The sequence below is a fragment of the Carcharodon carcharias genome, chromosome 20, assembly GCF_017639515.1.
Source record: "Carcharodon carcharias isolate sCarCar2 chromosome 20, sCarCar2.pri, whole genome shotgun sequence".
Lineage (NCBI taxonomy): Eukaryota > Metazoa > Chordata > Chondrichthyes > Lamniformes > Lamnidae > Carcharodon > Carcharodon carcharias.
This window is the reverse complement of record NC_054486.1, coordinates 113,615,453-113,634,736: the sequence shown is the minus strand read 5'-3', so window position 1 is coordinate 113,634,736 and position 19,284 is coordinate 113,615,453. Positions and strand designations below refer to the sequence as shown.

At 46.9% G+C, this 19,284-nt stretch overlaps 1 protein-coding gene across 3 annotated transcripts in view; it reads left to right on the top strand.

The window, feature by feature from the left end:
- The first annotated feature begins 5,161 nt into the window (after window positions 1–5,161).
- The window catches only part of flvcr2a (FLVCR heme transporter 2a), a 213,405-nt gene continuing 199,282 nt past the window's right edge, over window positions 5,162–19,284 (top strand). For 2 of the 3 annotated variants that reach the window (XM_041214692.1, XM_041214691.1), the window contains exon 1: window positions 5,499–6,059. In XM_041214692.1, coding sequence (XP_041070626.1) covers window positions 5,529–6,059 — 531 coding nt within the window. In that variant the 5' untranslated portion in view covers window positions 5,499–5,528. Of the gene's footprint in view, window positions 5,300–5,498; window positions 6,060–19,284 lie in introns of those variants that run through there. The other variant, XM_041214694.1, reaches the window with a different exon arrangement.

Sequence of the window (19,284 nt, the reverse complement as noted above, 5' to 3'; positions counted from 1 at the left end):
GAGGTTTGTTTGGCTCCCTTGCTTCAGGTAGCACTCACAGCCATCAGCACCAGACCTCACAGGCAGCACCAGGTCACTTTTAGGGAGGGCTCATGGGCAGGTCTCTACCTACCAGACCAGCCGTAAGGCAGGGGTTGGCTTTTCAATGGCTGCAGGGCCAGGGTTTGCTTGGGGAAGGGGGGGAGAAGTGTCCTCAGGCAAGGGAAGAGGCAGCAGGGCGAGGGCTGTACTGGGGAAGGGGGTTATCCCAGGGTGTGTGCGGGGAGGCACATGTTGATCTGTGCAAGCGGCCTCAAGATGGTGAGGGCTGAGGAGGCAGTCTCCAGAGGAGACGAGGCCAGATGGAGATGTGAGGGTGTGTGTGAGACAGTGAGTGGTGATGTCCCTTGAGCTGGCAGTGAGTGAGATGCCAGTGAATGTGTGATGGGTTTGTGAGTGTGTGAGTTTAGAGTGATGAGACGGTTGTCTTACCCTGGTGGCACGGATGAGATCATCCATCAATTTTCTGCACTGCATGGCCGACCTCTTGTGTGCAGCATTGGCACTGACCACCACTTCCACTGCCTCCCAAGCCGGAGTGGTGAGATCAATGGGCCTCCTGCAGCCAGAGTGGGGGTAGAGGACATCACGTCCAGAAGACGTACCTTGGATACCTTGGACTGAATCATGGGGCTGCAATCCTCCTGGCTCTTGGGGCCATGTCTTCACTGGAGCTGTCCTGGGCATTGAGAAGTGTGTACAGGGCTGCAGTTTGAATATGGTGCCCTGTGTGAGGAAACGGTGAGGTACTGGCGTGGTGAGTGAATCGGAGGCTGCCCACCAGCGAGGCGGCATATTTCCTGTGGAGGTTGGAAGAGGACAGTAAAGTGCGGAAACCTGCCATTGTGACCAGCAGCTGAAACGCCTTTTCCTGCCCATTACTGCACTTTCCACCCATAGGGTCATATCGGTGTTAAAAAGTATATAGCATACTTGGAGGGAGGTGTAGTGTAAGGGTTAACAGAATGGATATGCTAATGTGTGACATAGATGATGGTGTATCACTGACATTGGTCTTGAGAGAGAGAGGTTGGAACACCGTTGGTCAGGGGCAACGTGCTGACTCTGTAACGTGTTTAGATGAAGTATTAATAAACAAGAGTTAAGCAGATACCAGGTTGTGGCTACCAATAAACAAGAACTATGCCAAGAGACCACAGATCAGAGGAACCATCCAAAATAGTCCCACACCCTCGACTACCCCCCAACTAACCCCCTCAAACCATCCCACCCTCAACACCCCGCTAAAACCCAAACCTTTAAACCTACCCACCAACTACTGCCCTGACCACCCCCCCAACTAACCTGGCAACCCCTGTGATCCCCACCCCAGCTACCTCCATCCCCTGGCTACTTCCCTGCCCCATTGACCAGCCAACTAATCCCCCCCACCCGACCACCCTGACCCTCCTGAACCACCCCCAACGCAGAAGTGGAAGCAAGAGTGCTGTGAGTGGGGTCAGTAGTGTGTGGGCAGGGCCAGTGGTGTGTGGGCAGGGCCAGTGGTGTGTGTGCAGGGCCAGTGGTGTGTGGGCAGGGCCAGTGGTGTGTGGGCAAGGCCAGTGGTGTATGGGCGAGGCCAGTGGTGTATGGGCGAGGCCAGTGGTGTGTGGGCAGGGCCAGTGGTGTGTGGGCAGGGCCAGTGGTGTATGGGCAGGGCCAGTGGTGTATGGGCGAGGCCAGTGGTGTATGGGCAGGGCCAGTGGTGTATGGGCGAAGCCAGTGGTGTATGGGCAGGGCCAGTGGTTTGTGGGTGAGGCCATGGGGTTTTGGGCGGGGCCAGTGGTGTGTGGGCAGGGCCAGTGGTTTGTGGGTGAGGCCATGGGGTTTTGGGCGGGGCCAGTGGTGTGTGGGCAGGGCCAGTGGTGTATGGGCAGGGCCAGTGGTTTGTGGGTGAGGCCATGGGGTTTTGGGTGGGGCCAGTGGTGTGTGGGCAGGGCCAGTGGTGTATGGGCAGGGCCAGTGGTGTATGGGCAGGGCCAGTGGTGTATGGGCGAGGCCAGTGGTGTATGGGCAGGGCCAGTGGTGTATGGGCAGGGCCAGTGGTGTGTGGGCAGGGCCAGTGGTGTATGGGCAGGGCCAGTGGTTTGTGGGTGAGGCCATGGGGTTTTGGGCGGGGCCAGTGGTGTGTGGGCAGGGCCAGTGGTTTGTGGGTGAGGCCTTGGGGTTTTGGGCGGGGCCAGTGGTGTGTGGGCAGGGCCAGTGGTGTATGGGCAGGGCCAGTGGTTTGTGGGTGAGGCCATGGGGTTTTGGGTGGGGCTGACCATGCACAAGCTGAGATTTCAGACCCAATGGCTGCACGATGAGCAGCAGGAAAAGGCAGCTTTGTGATTGGTGGATGGAATTGCATGCAAACTAGGGTTCCCAACCCTCCGGGATTGGCCGGGTATCTCTGGGGTTTGAAGGTTAATCTCCAGGATATTGTTGTGTGCAACCTGGAGAAAAATCACTGAGTCATTAAAAATAATTGTGCGTATGTGGTTCTTTTTTATTTTCTTTGAACACAACTTTTTATTAGTGATAAAAATATTGGAGATGAGGGGAAAAAATCTCTTTGAGGGATCGTCCAATGGGACAATGAAGAGTGTTTCTCTGCTTTTCTCTTGGTGAGGGGAGGTGGGATGGGGTGAGGATGGATGGTGGGCATGCGGCTGGAGATTATGTACTGACATCTCCAGGAATACATGGAACCAGAGTTGGCAACACTAATGTGAAGGGAGCAGCAGGTTTAATTGATTTAATTTAAATAATATTATAAAATGTTGGGTTTCGGAGGAATGAGGGTTTATTCGATGTTGGGGTTCAGGGGGTCGAGGGTTTATCGACAGTTTGATTTGATGCCCAGCATTGTAAAGGTGATGGAGGTAATTGATTCAGTTGAGGGAATACAGAGTCTCAGGCAGATTAGGATGTGATTCCAGTCCTAACAGAGTCCTAAGGGGTTAGGGCTTTTGCTGTACCTAAGTTGTTCAGTTTCATCCCTAACTCTAACATTCACATCAACCACTGTAATAAAAGCAAAACACTGCAGACACTGGAAATCTGAAATAAAAACAGAAAGTGCTGGAAATACTCAGCAGGTCTGGCAGCATCTGTGAAGAGAGGATCAGAGTTAACGTTTCAATTTGAATATGACTCTTTGTGTTCCAAAGAAGAAACATAGGGACTTGAAATGTTAACTCTGTTTCTCTCTTCACAGATGCTACCTGACCTGCTGAGATTTTCTAGCATTTTCTGTTTTTATCCAAATCAACCACACTCTGATCCAAGCACATGGACAGAAATATGCCCCTGGCTTTATTAGTGAGAAAACGGGGCGACACCAAAGATTGGATCATCGGGTGGGGTGGACAGAGGTTGGTCAAAGAGGCAGCATTTAAGGGGTATCTTAAAGGAGAAAGGGTGATGTAGGGGGAAAATTCCAGAGCTTGGGGTCTAGGCAACTGAAGGCATAGCCACAGATGGTGGAGTGATGTGGAGTGATGGTGGAGTTAGAGGAACACAGATACCTTGGAGGGTTGTGGGGCTGGAGGAGATTACAGCTATAGGGAGGGGTGAGGCAGTGGAAGAATTTGAAAACAAGGATGAGAATTTTAAAGCCAAGGCGTTGCTTAACTGGGAGCCTGTGTAGATCAGTGATCACAGGGATGATGGGAGACAGGTCTTGGTGTGCGTTCGGACACAGGCAGACCTTAGGTTTACATTGGGTAGAATGTGGGAGACCAGCTGGGAGTGACATGGAATGGTCATGTCTAGAGATAATGAAAGCATGGATGAGGGCTTCAGCAGCAGATGAGCTGAGACTGGGGTGAAGTCGGGGCAATTACATGGAAGTGGAAGTTAGCGTTTTGGTGATGGAGAGAAAATGGGGTCGGAGTCTCACCTCAGGGTTAAATTGGATGCCAAAATGTAGAAAGTGGTCTGGTTCAGTCTCAGATAGTGGCCGAGAGAGAGAGATGGAGTCAGTGACTGGGAAACAGGAATCAAAGACAACGTCTTCCCAAAAACGAATCGGGCAAACGTTCTGTCCAATGATCAGAGACAGTGGTGATGGAGTAGAGGTGAATGTTTTTTGTATGGTATGGCTGAGGTGCAGCATATAGGTGAGAAATAGAAGGAAGTCAAGGACAGATCCTTGGGGAATTCCAGAAGTAATAGTGCAGGAGCAGGGAGAGTAAATATTACACGGGTCTCTCTCTCTCTCTCTCTCTGGCTATGAAATTGAACAAATTTGAAATAAAGTAGGTCAGGATTGTACCACCGAGCTGCACAATAGTGGCTAAGCATCGGAGGATAGTGGAGCGGTCAATCAGGTCAAAGGTTGCAGACAGTTTGAGAAGGACAAGGAGGGATCGTTTACTGTAACTTTGTTAACGGCTCTTTCAATATCTTGATTGAAGAGATTCAAACATGGAGGGCTGGGAAAGATGCAATAATACGTTCAAGGACGAAGGAGACAAAATGCAAAGATAGAGGGACCAACGGAATTTTATTCGGAGAATGGGGGTAGATGAATTGAAACGGTGGATTACTGGAGGACAGTGATCCTGTTTATAATATCGGGTGGCACTGAGTGTGGGTCAGGCACTGCCAGCCCCTTACAGCTGCTCCACTGGGAGGGCTGGGGGGCTGGGGGGGAGACTGCGTTTCATTTCTGTCACTCTTGTTTCTGACGGGTTTTCTTCCCCCTTCACACAAACTCCGTCCGAATCAACTCTGACACTCCTCTGTAAAGAGGCACCGGTTAGGGCACCTCTTAAGGCGCTTTGTGTTTTAAATGTTTGAGGCGCTTTCCAGTCGCAGCCTGAGTTAAACTTTCACGTTAATTTTCTGGGACTCGTTTGCAAGGTTGATATTTCTGTCCAACTCTGGTTGCCACGTGTATCCCTAATAGATCAGGAATATCGTTTTTATTTCAGTCTTGTAAAGGGATTTATGAAGTCTTGGTGGTTATTTTTGCTTTAGTGCAGGATAGAGGGTAGAGAGGTGCTATTTACATGAGATGGGTTGGAGGTGTTTAAAAGAATGCTGGAATTTGACCTGTTGTGCAGCCCTCCTCTCCCAGTAGAGCAGCTATAAGGGGCTTGGCAGTGCCTGTCTGAGCAGGCGGAGCTTCTCTCTCTCTCTCTGTCTCTGTCTCATACATACACACACACACACACAGAGAGAAGACTTGCGTCTCTGACTCGCTTCCAGTCGCCGAGATTGAGGCAGGAGATCAGGGGGAACGAACTCAGCTCGGCAGAGGCAGCCTGTCCCGGTCAGACTAACAGCCACAGCCGCCCCTCAACCACCTCCTCCTCCATTCAGGCAAAGCCCCGAGTGTGTCCAGGGGGGGTGGGGTTGGGGTGGGGTGGGGGTGTGTGTGTGTGTCTGTGTCTGTGTCTGTGTGTGTGTGTGTGTGGGTGGTGTGGGGTGGTTTGAAGGAGGAGGGGGAGGGAGGTGAGGGGTTGAGGGTACCGAGCTCTTCCAGGCCTTTCCTGCTGATTATGTTCAAGTTTGAGGAAAAGGGCAGGAGCCCCCCGAGCTCCATGTACCTGAACGATATGAAGAAGCCGAGCAACAAGCAGCAGAATCTGAACATTAAACTTTACAGGAGGAGATGGGTGATAGTTTTCCTCTTCAGTTCCTACTCTCTGTGTAACGCTTTCCAGTGGATTCAGTATGGGATCATCAATAACATTATCATGAAGTATTACAATGTCGATTCCTTTACAATAGACTGGCTCTCCATGATTTATTTCGTGGCTTACATTCCCATCATCTTCCCGGTGACCTGGCTGCTGGACAAGAAGGGCCTGAGGGTCATCGCTCTGTGCGGCTGCGGCCTCAACTGCTGCGGCGCCTGGATCAAGATCGCCAGCGTCCGGCCCGACCTCTTTGCCGTCACCTTCTTCGGCCAGGCGGTGTGCGGGGTGGCCCAGGTCTTCATCCTGGGCATGCCGTCCCGGATCGCCTCCGTCTGGTTCGGGGCGCACGAGGTCTCTACCGCCTGTTCCATCGCCGTCTTCGGAAACCAGGTAAGTGAGGGCGAAACGGGAGGGGGGGGGGGGGGGGGGCAGCAGCGACAGGATGGGCCGAGCGGCGTCCTTTTTTCCCCCTCCTTTGTGACTATCCCGCCTCGGTCGGAGGCGGAAAAACACCGAGCGGACAGTAAAGTGGAAGAGATGTTGCTGAGGGAACCCTCCCCATTACAGGGCAGTAAATTCACCGCCTCCCTCACACAAGGTGAGGAAGGGACAAAATTGGCAGCGAGTATTTCCCTCAGCCCAGTCCTGTCGACAGAATATCTGGGGGGCGGGGGTGGGGGGGTGCATTAGGGTGATTCATGGTTTGAATGGATTTATGTGAGATTATTACAGACCCGCCGAATACCCGGCAGGAACAGGCAAGTGTGGCCGAATCCCGCAAAACGCTCGCATTTTAGCACCGGAGGATCTCATTTTGCTCCAGTTTGCGCTTCAACCTCCACATGAGCTTCCCTAACTAGCTGGGATGGTCCTGAAATATTTAGAGAGAACGCACTTTGACTGGGGAATCTGCGAAAAGTCAAGCAGGAGAAAAGACTTTTCGTCGGGTGTCCTGGCGCTACCGCACTCGGCAATCCTCCTGTCGTCTGCATTTCCAACACTCAGTATTTTCTCTGCGTTACCTGTACATTATCACTGATTGAAGTTCATTCCAATAAATCCAGTCCGGCCAGAGTTTCTCCCAGTCCAGACAGCAAGTCATTCGGAAAGTTACTTTGCGCTAATTTCTGTTTTATCTGCTTTTGTGGCGTATTTTTCAATAATTTAATTCGAGCATTTTAGAAATTAATTTTGTTTTGGTCAATTGGTAGCGTTCCGTCCTCTGTGTCACAAAATTGGAGATTAATCCCCAGCATTAACTCTCAGCATTAAACATTAGCATTAATCCCCAGCATTAACTCTCAGCATTAAACATTAGCATTAATCCCCAGCATTAACTCTCAGCATTAAACATTAGTATTAACCCTCAGCATTAATCCCCAGCATTAACCCTCAGCATTAAACATTAGCATTAACCTTCAGCAATAACCTTCAGCATTAACCCTCAGCAATAAACATTAGCATTAACCTTCAGCAATAACCTTCAGCAATAACCTTCAGCATTAACCCTCAGCAATAAACATTAGAATTAAACCTCAGCATTAACTCTTAGCATTAGCCCTCAACATTAACCCTCAGTATTAACCAACAGCATTAACCCTCATCATTAGCCCTCAGCATTAACCCTCAGCATTAGTCATCAACATTAATCCCCAGCATTAAACCTCAACATTAATTCTCAGCATTAACCCCCAGCATTAAACCTCGGCATTAGCCCTCGACATTAACCCTCATTATGGGGGACAGACAGGAAAGTGGAGTTGAGACCATAATCAGATCACCCATGATCTTATTGCATGGTGGAGCAGGCTCGAAGGGCCGAATAGCCTACTCCTGCACTATGTTCCTATTGATATTCCAAACAACTGTTCTCTATCGCTCTCAGCTGTTCACTACCACTCTCAACTGTTCACTACCACTCTCAACTAATCATTATGACTCTCAACTGTTCACTATTGTTCTCAACTATTCACTATCGCTCTCAGAAAGCATAAAAGCAGGCCATCTGATGTGTTGCCTTGTCTGTACTGGAGTGCTGCTTTGGGCTACATTAGAGCGTTTAAGTTGGAGTTTGGTGAGTGAGGGAGTTCAGTGAAGAGGGAAGGAGGTGAACCTTTCATTTTCTACCTTTCCTCAGAAAGAAGAGCAGCAGCCTTAGTAAGTAAGACCTGGTGAGTATTTCTATTGTACTTAATATTCTCTAAACTAGAGGAAGCAAAATTTAAGGGAGTAATTTAAGGGTAAGTCATGGCAGGGCAGCTTGGCCACGTGGAATGCTCCTCCTGTGTGATGTGGGAAGTCAGGTACACTTCCAGTGTCCAGGGTGGCCTCATCTGCAGGAAGTGTCTCCAGCTACAGCTACTCGAAATCCGCTTTTCTGAGCTGGAGCTGGGGCTGTGGAGTATCCACAAGGATGAGATCTTTGTGGATAACACGTATGGTGAGGTGGTCACACTGCAGGTAAAGAGTGCACAGGCAGAATGGGAATGGGTGACCACCAGTCAGAGTAAAAGCACCAGGCAGGTAATGCAAGATTCCCCCGGGTCCATCTCCATCTCTAACAGATTTTCCATTTTGGATACTGCTGGGGGAGATGGTTTCTCAGGGGAATGTAGCAAGAGCCAAATACATGGCACAATGAGCAGCTCAGCTGCACAGGGGATAACATTCAAGGCTATGGGCCAAGTGCTGGTAAATGGGGTTAGGTAGGTAAGTCAGGTGTTTCTTACATGTCGGTGCAGACTCGATGGGCCGAAGGGCCTCTTCTGCACTGTGATTCTGTGAGGGGAGGGTGGGGAGTGGGGGGGGGGACGAATGGGAGAGCAGTAATGATAGGGGATTCTATTGTAAGGGGAACAGACAAGACGTTTCTGCAAGTGCAGATGTGACTCCAGGATGGTAAAGCTGCCTCCCTGGCACCAGGGTCAAGGATGGCATTTGAGTGGCTGCGGTACATTCTGAAGGGGATAGGTGAACAGCCAGGGGTTGTGGTCCATATCAGTACCAGCAACATTAGAATGGAAAGTGAAGTAATCCAATCTGACCCTAAATCTGAACAAAAGAAACTACGAAGATTTGAGGTGTAAGTTGGCTAAGGTAGATTGGGGAACCTCATTAAAAGGCATGACAGTGGATAGGAAATGACTAACATTTAAGGAACGAATGTATGCATTGCAACAGTATTACATTCCTTTCTGGCGCAAAAACACAACAGGAAAAATGGCCCAAAAATGGCTAACAAAGGAAATTAAGGATAGTATCAGATCCAAAGAGGAGTCATATAAAGTTGCGAGAAAAAGTAGCAAACCTGAGGATTGGGAGCAGTTTAGAATTCAGCAAAGGAGGACCAAAAGATCGATGCACTAACTGCATTGAATGCTGAAATGCTGGGGTCACTGGTTATTTGATACAAATGCATTGGTCCACAGTATTGATGGTAATAGAAGGTAAACAAAGGGAAATCTAATATCTCTGCCCACTCGAAGTCTAATAATTTCACCCCTCTAAAGTGGCCTGGAAGCATTTGCATTCATTACAGATTATTAAAAGGTTTATAATTACATGACTATCATCATTAAAAATGTTCCTTTTTGTCTTTGGCCACTCCTTGCCCATATCTAAGGAGGATTGGAAGGATGTGCTCAGAGCCTCCACAATTTTCACCCTCACTTCCCTCAGTAATCGAGGATGCATCCCGTCTGGACCGGGTGACTATTCTACTTTGAGCACTGACAGCTTTTTAAATAACTTCTCCTTATTAATTTCACTGCTATCCAATTTCTCTACCCCTGATCCTTTACTGCTAGATTGGCAGCACCCTCTCTGTTGAAGACAGATGCAGAGTACTCATTTAGTACTTCAGTCATACCTTCTGCTCCACAAGAACATCTCCCCTTTGACCTGAAATACAAATATTTGATTGATAGATTATGCATTTTGTTCTAAGTTTGCTTTCAGTAATTTTCAGTTTTCTGCCCTCCTCTGGTTTCTTCAAGGTTTGAACTAGATTTTCTTCAGTTAACCCATTTCATCGTTTTGAGGTTGGGCCATGGCTTCTTTTTTCATGTCAGCATCTCTAATCTTACGTAACATCTTACAGAATTGGAGGAGGCCATTCAGCTAAATGTGCCTGTGCCAGCTCTTTGGAGATGGTTAATTTACTCTCTTTCAAAACCCCTCATAATTTTGAACTTATTTATCAAATGATTCTTAAGCATCCCTCCAACTTTTCCCAACTGTCCACAGGACCGAAGTCCCATACCATTCTGGTAAAACCCCTCTGTGCCTACCTAAAAACCGAACACAGTAAATATTCTTGGATTTGTTAGCTATCAAGGTCAAGTATAATGTCTTTGGCTTATAGCAACAATTTCCTTCAAATACGAACATACAAACATATGAATTAGGAGCAGGAGTAGGTCATTCAGCCCCTCGAGCCTGCTCCACCATTCAATAAGATCATGGCTGATCTGATTGTGGCTTTAACTCCACTTTCCTCCCACCACCTTTGACTCCCTCGTTAGTCAAGAATCTATCTACCTCTGGTTTAGAAATATTCATTGACCCTGCCTCCACTGCTCTCTGAGGAAGAGAGTTCCAAAGATTCGTGACCCTGTATGAGAAAGATTTTTTCATCATCTCCAACTTCAATGAAGGGCGCCTTATTTTTTAAACTCTCCCACAAGGGGAAACATCCCCTCAGCTACCACCCTGTCAAATCCCCTCAGGATCTTATACGTTTCAATGAGATCACCTCTCAATCTTCTAAACTCCAGTGGATATCGGCCCAGCCTATCCCAACATTTCCTCATAAGATACCCTTCCAATCCCAGGAATCAGCTGATCGGGAATACTGAAGCCATTTTATTCTGCTCATCCAAAATTGTGCAGGTGATATCCTGTGTCAAGTATTGCTCATCATTCTTGTCCTTGCTGGCCACTCTTGGTGCCTCAAATTTTACATTTTTATCCTCACTGTTAAATTCTTCTACGACAATGCTCCTCTCTGCCGCTGTAATCTTCCAGATCGTACCAGCCTCTATCCCTCTGATTCCGGCCTCCTTGCTTAACTGGTTTTAGAAAATACCTGGACAGCTTCTCTTACATGGGTGCCTTATGTATGTTATATATATGTTATATGTGTTATGTATGTTATATATATGTTATATGTGTTATGTATGTTATATGTATGTTAGGTGTTTGTATGTTATATGTATGTTACGTGTTATATGGGTGTATATGTATCAAAATCATCTGAAAATAAAGATGAAAAATTCTGCTGGTATTTGTCAGGTAAATAATCAGGGTAGCTGGGCGTTTGTTAAGAACACAAATAGCTATTGCCCAGCATTTAAACCAAACTGAGGTGGTGGGAGGGAAAGGGAGTGACAGGGTGACCTCGAGCCTGTGCATACAAACAAACAGGATGATGGCAATGATCAGGACTTGGCCAAGAATGCAGCACCACAAGAAGTGTCACGTTACTTGAACAGTCAGATAGGGTGGTTAAAGGGCCAAAATTAGATGTATGTCAGAGTTAAAATAAAATGGTTGAACCAGAGACATTGGTAGCAATAATAAGCTAAAGGTCATTAAAGCAATCTGAATTATAGGTTTAAAAACGTTTTAAAAATTTAAAATTGTTTCCAGGTTTTATTATCAAAACCAAAAGAAAATCAGTGAGGGGATAAACTAATACCCTGAAAACTCCAGCGCTTAATTTGTATATGGAACATTGTGTAAACTCCAGAAAGTGTGCCTGCCCTCAGTTGGCCTGAAAGACAATATAATTGTTTTTAAGTGGAAGTAGCAGGTTTCATGCATGAGAAATGCAGCTTAGACTGCATTTCAGTCTTGCATTCCAGAGAAAATCCCAATCTGCCAGTTTTGCTGTTTCAACCATGAATTCTGCACAGCTGGTGAGGTGGACATCTACAGGACACAACATTCTCCATAGAATATTAATATTGCTCCTTTAGACTGTTCTTCAAGAGTTTTGAATATTGCTGCATCTCAGATATCTCACTGCTTTAAGTTCAAATGGAATATCCTTCTTGATATCACTACAAGGCCCTACTAGGCAATGAGTCACTTATGTAGTATGGTATTGTCATCACATGTAGGCAGAAACTCTTCCTTGCATTTTATGACAATCCAGAAGTGTCCATGGCCATTTTACCTGGTGCCAGTTCACAAATTCCTCGGTGTATTGAATTAAAATTCTCAACTTGCCATGGTGGAACTTGAGCTCCAGATTGTGAAGGCAGTAATACTATACAATAACCACTGGATCACTGTACCCCTGTTTTCCCCTCATCTCTTCTCTAACTAAAGCTCCTTTCAAGAAACTCTTCTTCTGTGGCAAAAATTTCAATTAATTTCAACCACAATTAACTCCTCACAAACCCTAAGTCCAGGCTGGTGTCCTGGTGCTACAGGATTTGCTGGGTTTCAATCCTACTCTCATTACTTAGGGTGTTCCAATGGGTCAACAGGAGCCTGTTGAAATTTAAATGATCACAAAGTGTGTGGAGGTATTCTCAAAGTGGTGGACTTGGATATTGTTTTGAAATTTTGAATTTTTACTAGACATTGGAGGCTGCAGGCATAACTACATGGAACAGGCTCGAGGGGCTGAATGGCCTATTGCTGTTCCTATGTTTGTCTGTCACAGCCGCCTATCAATGTTCCTCTGTTTCAGACAGACTCTTCAGGGGGTTGGGGAGAATGGTTTGCGAGGGTGGGGTTTGGGGGAGATTGGTGGGGTCGGGGGGGGTGGTTGGGGTGGGGGGGTTGGTGGTTGGGGTGGGTGGCGATGGGGTTGTGGTTTGGGGGGGTGGGGGTTGGGTAGCATACCGAAGTGATTTTAATGTTCCATAAAAAGATTGGTGTGAGAGGCACACCCTGACACAGGTAAAGTTGGCACATGGCCACTAACATTGTGACATCACACAAATTCTAGGCAATTGTCTTCAGTTTAGCCAACAGGCTTTACAAAAGCAATTTTAAAATAAAACACAATCAAAATACAGTGAATGCTGGTAATCTGAGATAAAAGTAGAAAATGTTGGAAACATTCAGCAGAAGAGACAGCATCTTAGGAGAGAACTCTCTCCAATGTTTCTCACTGCTTAGAAGATAAGAAACTATAACCATGAGAAGACACAAGATACTGGGAATAGTTTCTTTGAGACAGATTTAATAAAGTTTGAAAATTCTGCAAGTATTGGTAGTAACTGGGAAGATGCTCTTTGCTCTGGATAGGGAGTCAATAACAAAAAGTTATGAATCTGAGATTGTTACTAGGAATACAGGAAGATGTTGAGAATGTGTGCTTCAGACATACTGTTGCTCATTTAAGGAAACTTGGAAAAGTGTTTAAAGCGAAGGAGTGTGGACTGAGAGAGCTGCAGTTAGATTAGTTTTCAATTGCTCCAGCAACAAACTGGTACAGGCAAGTTGTTTTGAACTTTATCAATGTTGTAAACTTATGCGTTTTCAGAAAGATTAAAAAGAGAACTGTAGATGGTACACACTGCTACCACTGTGTGTCGGTGATGGAGGGAGTGAATGCTTTGTGGATGGGGTGCCAATCAAGTGGGCTGCTTTGTCCTGGATGGTGTCAAGCTCTTTGAGTGCTGTGGGAGCTGCACTCATCCAGGCAAGTGGGGAGTATTTCATCCCACTTCTGACTTGTGCCTTGTAGATGGTGGATGTCAGGAGGTGAGTTATTCGCTGCAGGATTCCCAGCACCTGACCTGCTCTTGTAGCCACAGTTTTTACATGCGAATCCAGTTCAGTTTCTGGTCAATGGCAGCCCCAGGATGTTGATAGTGGGGGATTCAGTGATGATAATGTCATTGAATGTTAAGGGGTGACGGTTAGATTCTCTCTTGTTGGAGATGGTCATTGCCTGGCACTTGTGTGGCATGAATGTTACTTGCCTCTTGACTGTCCAAGCTTGGATTTTGTCCAGGTCTTGCTGCATTTGGACATGGACTGCTTCAGTATCTGAGGAGTCGCGAATGGTGCTGAACATTGTGCAATCATCAGCGAACATCCCCACTTCTGACCTTATGATGGAAGGAAGGTCATTGATGAAGCAGCTGAAGATGGTTGGGCCGAGGACACTACCCTGAGGAACTCCTGCAGTGATGTCCTGGGGCTGAGATGACTGACCTCCAACAACCACAACCATCTTCCTTTGTGCTGGGTATGTCTCCATCCAGTGGAGAGTTTTCCCCCTGATTCCCATTGACTCCAGTTTTGCTAGGGCTCCTTGATGCCACACTCAGTCAAATGCTGCCTTTATGTCAAGGGCAGTCACTCTCCCCTCACCTCTGGAGCTCAGCTCTTTTGTCCATGTTTGAACCAAGGCTGTAATGAGGTCAGGAGCTGAGTGGCCCTGGCGGAACTCAAACTGGGTGTCAGTGAGCAAGTTATTGCTAAGCAAGTACCACTAGATAGCAGTGTCAATGATCCCTTCCACTATTTTATTGATGATGGAGAGTAGGCTGATGGGGCGGTAATTGGCCAGGTTGGATTTGTCCTTCTTTTTGTGTACAGGACATACTTGGGCAATTTTCCACATAACCGGGTAGATTCCAGTGTTGTAGCTGTACTGGAACAGGTTGGCTAGGGGCGCAGCAAGTTCTGGAGCACGAGTCTTCAGTACTATTGCCAGAATATTGTCAGGGCCCATAGCCTTTGCAGTATCCAGTGCCTTCAGCCATTTCTTGATATCACATGGAGTGAATCAAATTGGCAAAAGACTGGCATCTGTGATCATCCACTTGGCACTTCTGGCTGAAGATTGTAGCAAATGCTTCAGCCTTATCTTTTGCACTGATGTGCTGGGCTCCTCCATCATTAAGAATGGGGATATTTGTGTAGCCTCCTCCTCCAGTGAGTTGTTTAATTGTCCACAATCATTCATGACTGGATGTGACAGGACCAGAGAGCTTAGTTCTCATCTGTTGGTGATGGGATCGCTCAGCTCTGTCTATCACTTGCTGCTTATGCTGTTTGGCACACAAGTAGTCCTGTGTTATAGCTTCACCAGGTTGACACCTCATGTTTAGGTATGTCTGGTGCTGCTCCTGACATGCCCTCCTGCACTCTTCATTGTACCAGGGTTGACCCCCTGGCTTGATGGTAATGGTAGAGTGGGGAATATGCTGGGCCATGAGGTTACAGATTGTGATTGAGTACAATTCTGCTGCTGCTGATGGCCCACAGTGCCTCATGGATGCCCAGTCTTGAGTTGCTAGATCTGTTTGAGATCTATCCCATTTAGCACGGTGGTAGTGCCACACAACACGATGGAGGGTATCCTCAATGTGAAGGCGGGATTTCATCTCCATAATGACTGTGTGGTGGTCACTCCTACCAATACCGTCATGGACAGATGCATCTGTGGCAGACAGGTTGGTGAGGACAAGGTCAAGTATGTTTTTCCCTCACCACCTGTCACAGACCCAGTCTAGCAGTTATGTCCTTTTAGGACTCGGCCAGCTCGGTCAGTAATGGTGCTACTGAGTCACTCTTAGTGATGGACATTGAAGTCCCCACCCAGAGTACATTCTGTGCCCTTGCCACCCTCAGCGCTTCTTCCAAGTGGTGTTCAACAAGGAGGAGCACTGATTCATCAGCTTGGGGCGAGGAGCAGGTGCAGGTAGGTGGTAATCAGCAGGTTTTCTTGCTCATGTTTGACTTCTTGTGGTCCGGAGGCAGTATTGAGGGGTCCGGAGGCAGTATTGAGGGGTCCGGAGGCAGTATTGAGGGGTCTGGAGGCAGTATTGAGGGGTCCGGAGGCAGTGTTGAGGGGTCTGGAGGCAGTGTTGAGGGGTCCGGAGGCAGTGTTGAGGGGTCCGGAGGCAGTGTTGAGGGGTCCGGAGGCAGTGTTGAGGACTCTGAAGGCAACTGCCAGTGGGATGGTGATGGTGACGTACCCAGCGATGATGCTGTTGGTGTCAGGGACACTGGGGAGAATTTTCTCCCCATCGGGCAGGCCAGTTGGGAGCAGGCACAGGCGGGCGCACAGCCAATCACTGCCCATGATGGGCTGCCTGCTGCCATTTTACATGAGCGGGCCAATTAAGGCCTACCCAGCGGGATGCAGACCTGGAAGCTCTCAGCGCTACCTGTGCAGGCGGTTGGAGGAGGGAGAGTCAGGGCCTGACTCTCATGTGCTTGAAAGACCTTGACTAGTCTATGAGACAACTCTCCCAATTTTGACACAAGCCCCCAGATGATAGTAAGGAGGACTTTGCAGAGTCGACAGGATTGGGTTTGCTGCTGTTGTTTCCAGTGCCCAGGTTAATATCAGGTGAACCATCCAGTTTTATTTCATTTGACTTTTCTGTGACAGTTTGATACAACTGAGGGGCTCGCTAGACTATTTCAGAGGGCAGTGAAGAGTCAACCTCATTGCTGTGGGTCTGGAGTCACATGTAGACCAGGCCAGGTAAGGACAGCAGATTTCCTTCCCTAAAGGGCATTAGTGTGTTTTTTAACTTCAGTTGACATTTGTTTCATGGTCACCATTACTGAGACTAGCATTCACTTCCAGAGTTTTATCAGTTAATTGAATTTAAATTCCACCAGCTGCCATGGTGGGATTCGAACCTGTGTCCCCAGGGTATTAGCCTGGCTGGCTGGATCACCACCACGAAACTGTCTCTCCTTGGGGCCCAGGCAACCAAAGGCATGGCCACCAATGGTGGAGTGATTAAAATCAGGGATTCTCAAAGGTCAGAATTAGAGGAAAATAAAATGAAAAATTCTGTGGATGCTGGAAATCTGAAATAAAAATAAGAAATGCTTTTAAAAACTCAGCAGGTCTGGCAGCATCAGTGGAGAAGAAAAGAGTTGACTTTCTGAGTCCTCATGACCCTTCAACAGAACTAAGTAGAAACAGGAAAGGGGTGAAATATAAGCTGGTTTACGGAGGGGGGGAGGGGAGGGGGAAGAAGGGGGGGTGGTTGTAGGGACAAGCAAGCAGTGATAGGAGCAGATAATCAAAAGAACAAAGAGGTGTTGAAGGTGGTGATATTATCTAAACGAATGTGCTAATTAAGAATGGAGAGCAGGACGAGCAAAGTAGCTCTAGTGGGGGTGGGGTGAAATAAACCATGGGTGGAATACATTTAAAAATAATGGAAATAGGTGGGAAAAGAAAAATCTATATAAATTATTGGAAAAAACAAAAGGAAGGGGGAAGAAACAGAAAGGGGGTGGGGATGGAGGAGGGAGTTCAAGATCTAAAGTTGCTAAATTCAATATTCAGTCCGGAAGGCTGTAAAGTGCCTAGTCGGAAGATGAGGTGTTGTTCCTCCAGTTTGCATTGAGCTTCACTGGAACAATGCAGCAGGCCAAGGACAGACATGTGGGCAAGACCACAGGGTGGAGTGTTAAAATGGCAAGCGACAGGGAGGTTTGCGTCATTCTTGCGGACAGACCGCAGGTGTTCTGCAAAGCGGTCGCCCACTTTGCGTTTGGTCTCTCAAATGTAGAGGAAACTGCATTGGGACAACAAATGCAGTAGACTGAATTGAGGGAAGTGCAAGTGAAATGCTGCTTCACTTGAAAGGAGTGTTTGGGCCCTTGGACGGTGAGGAGAGGGGAAGTAAAGGGGGTTATGGGGCTGGAGGAGATGAGAGAGATAGGGTGGGTGAGGCCATGGAGAATTTTAAAATTGAGAGGCAGAAAGCCTCAAGGCCACAGCTGTTTTGCATTCATGTTGTGAACTATCATTGTGGTCCTGAATAACAGTAGCTCTATGGGATAGGAAAACGTCTGCCCTTTTACTTCTCAGCCCCTTCTCCATCTTTGAACACCTCATCTTGACCACTTCTCTCCCATCTGTCCCCCAGCAACTCATAGAGTAGAATCATAGAATAGTTACAGCACAGGAAGAGGCCATTCAGCCCATTATGTCTATTGGATAGCAAGTAGTAGTAGAACATTGTTTACTTTTTCTTTCTGAAATCCTGCAAGGATACTGTGTAGTGTCCTACCCAGGATGGAACATCGGTTCACAATCTACTTGTTTTTAACCTTTAACCCACTGTATGATCTCACCATGCTGCTGGATACTTCAAATTGCTGGGTTGACTTTTGAAACCTGCTGATTGCTATTTCCAGAGGGCTTAGGCCTCTCTTGTGAAAGTACAAACTATTTAAAGACTCATTATTACAATGATGCAAATATATCATTGGAGTATCAACCTTCTTTAAAGGATTGTCAGTTCGTGAATGCACTGACCATGTTATAGCCCCTGATTGTTAAAGGTGTTCTTTAAATTGTGACTGTAGCACATATCTGTTCCTGTTACAGGCTATTGTAGACTCAGTGGAAATATGAGTCCACATGCAAACATTCCAATTAGCATTGATAAGAGCGAATTATATCACTTCAAAAGCAGCCTAACTGGTTTAGTAACTGAAAGGTACCAGTAAAACACAAAGGCTAATGTTACTGGGATTGTTTTTAAATATGAATCACTATTCTGCTCACTTTTTGTATAGTTAAAGGAAGTTTTTGAAAAATGACTCTGTGGTAGCATTTCCATACACCAGACATTACTGTTTGTTGGTCTTGGCTTTTTGAGAGGGTATAGGCCTGGGAGGTGATAATACATTGAAAGATTTTGGAGAGGGAGGGGAGGTTAGGTGTGGATTAATAGTTGAAGGGGATGTATTTGTTGGGAGAGGGAATGACAGTATCTCAGGGAAGGAGCCTGATGACATTTGCCTGAGGAGAAAGGGTTGAGAAATGCGGAGTTGAATGAGAAGAATTATCAAGAAGACGTGATACACAACGTGACCTTTTATTTCAGATTGCAACACCTGCTCTCCGTTTTTTGGGGTGTGGGAGGGTTTTATAGCAGTTCCATGGGGTGGAATTTTCTGGCCCCATTGCAGTGGGGGCAGGGCAGGGCCAGACAATGTGGCGAGCTGGTCAGAAGTCTATTGACTTCAGCAGGACTGGAAAATTCTGCCAGTGGGAGGGGCTGTAAAATTCCACCCCTTGTTGCAGCCATTTCAGATTAACAATACTGAGGTAACTTGTTCAGGTGCATTCTTTATACCTGGACAACAGCATCATCGACTACAAAAACAAAAATAGCTGAGTTCTGATGAAGAGTCATAGGGGCTCGAGGTGTTGACTGTGTTCCTCTCTGCAGATGCTGTCAGACCTGCTGAGCTTTTCCAGCTATTTTTGTTTTTGTTTCAGATTTCCAGCATCCGCAGTATTTTGCTTTTAGCATCATTAACTAGTTCAGCACAGAAAGAGGCTATTTGAGTCTGCCCATTGACTCTGCACTGACTCTTTCAAAGAGCAATCCGTCCGTCTCACTCCCCAGCTCTTTCCCCATGTTTTTTCTCTTTCAAGTATTTGTCTAATTTCCTTTTGAAGATACTGTTGTATCTTCCACCCTATCAGGAGTTCCAGATTCAAATCACTCGGTGCAAAAGAATATTTTCCTCCTCTCGTTCTTCTGTCAATTGCTGTTAAATCTATTCCCTTTGTTATTGACCCTTCAACCACTGGAAATGGTTTCTCTTTATTTACTCTATCTAAACCCTTCATGAGCTCAAATTGCAAATATAT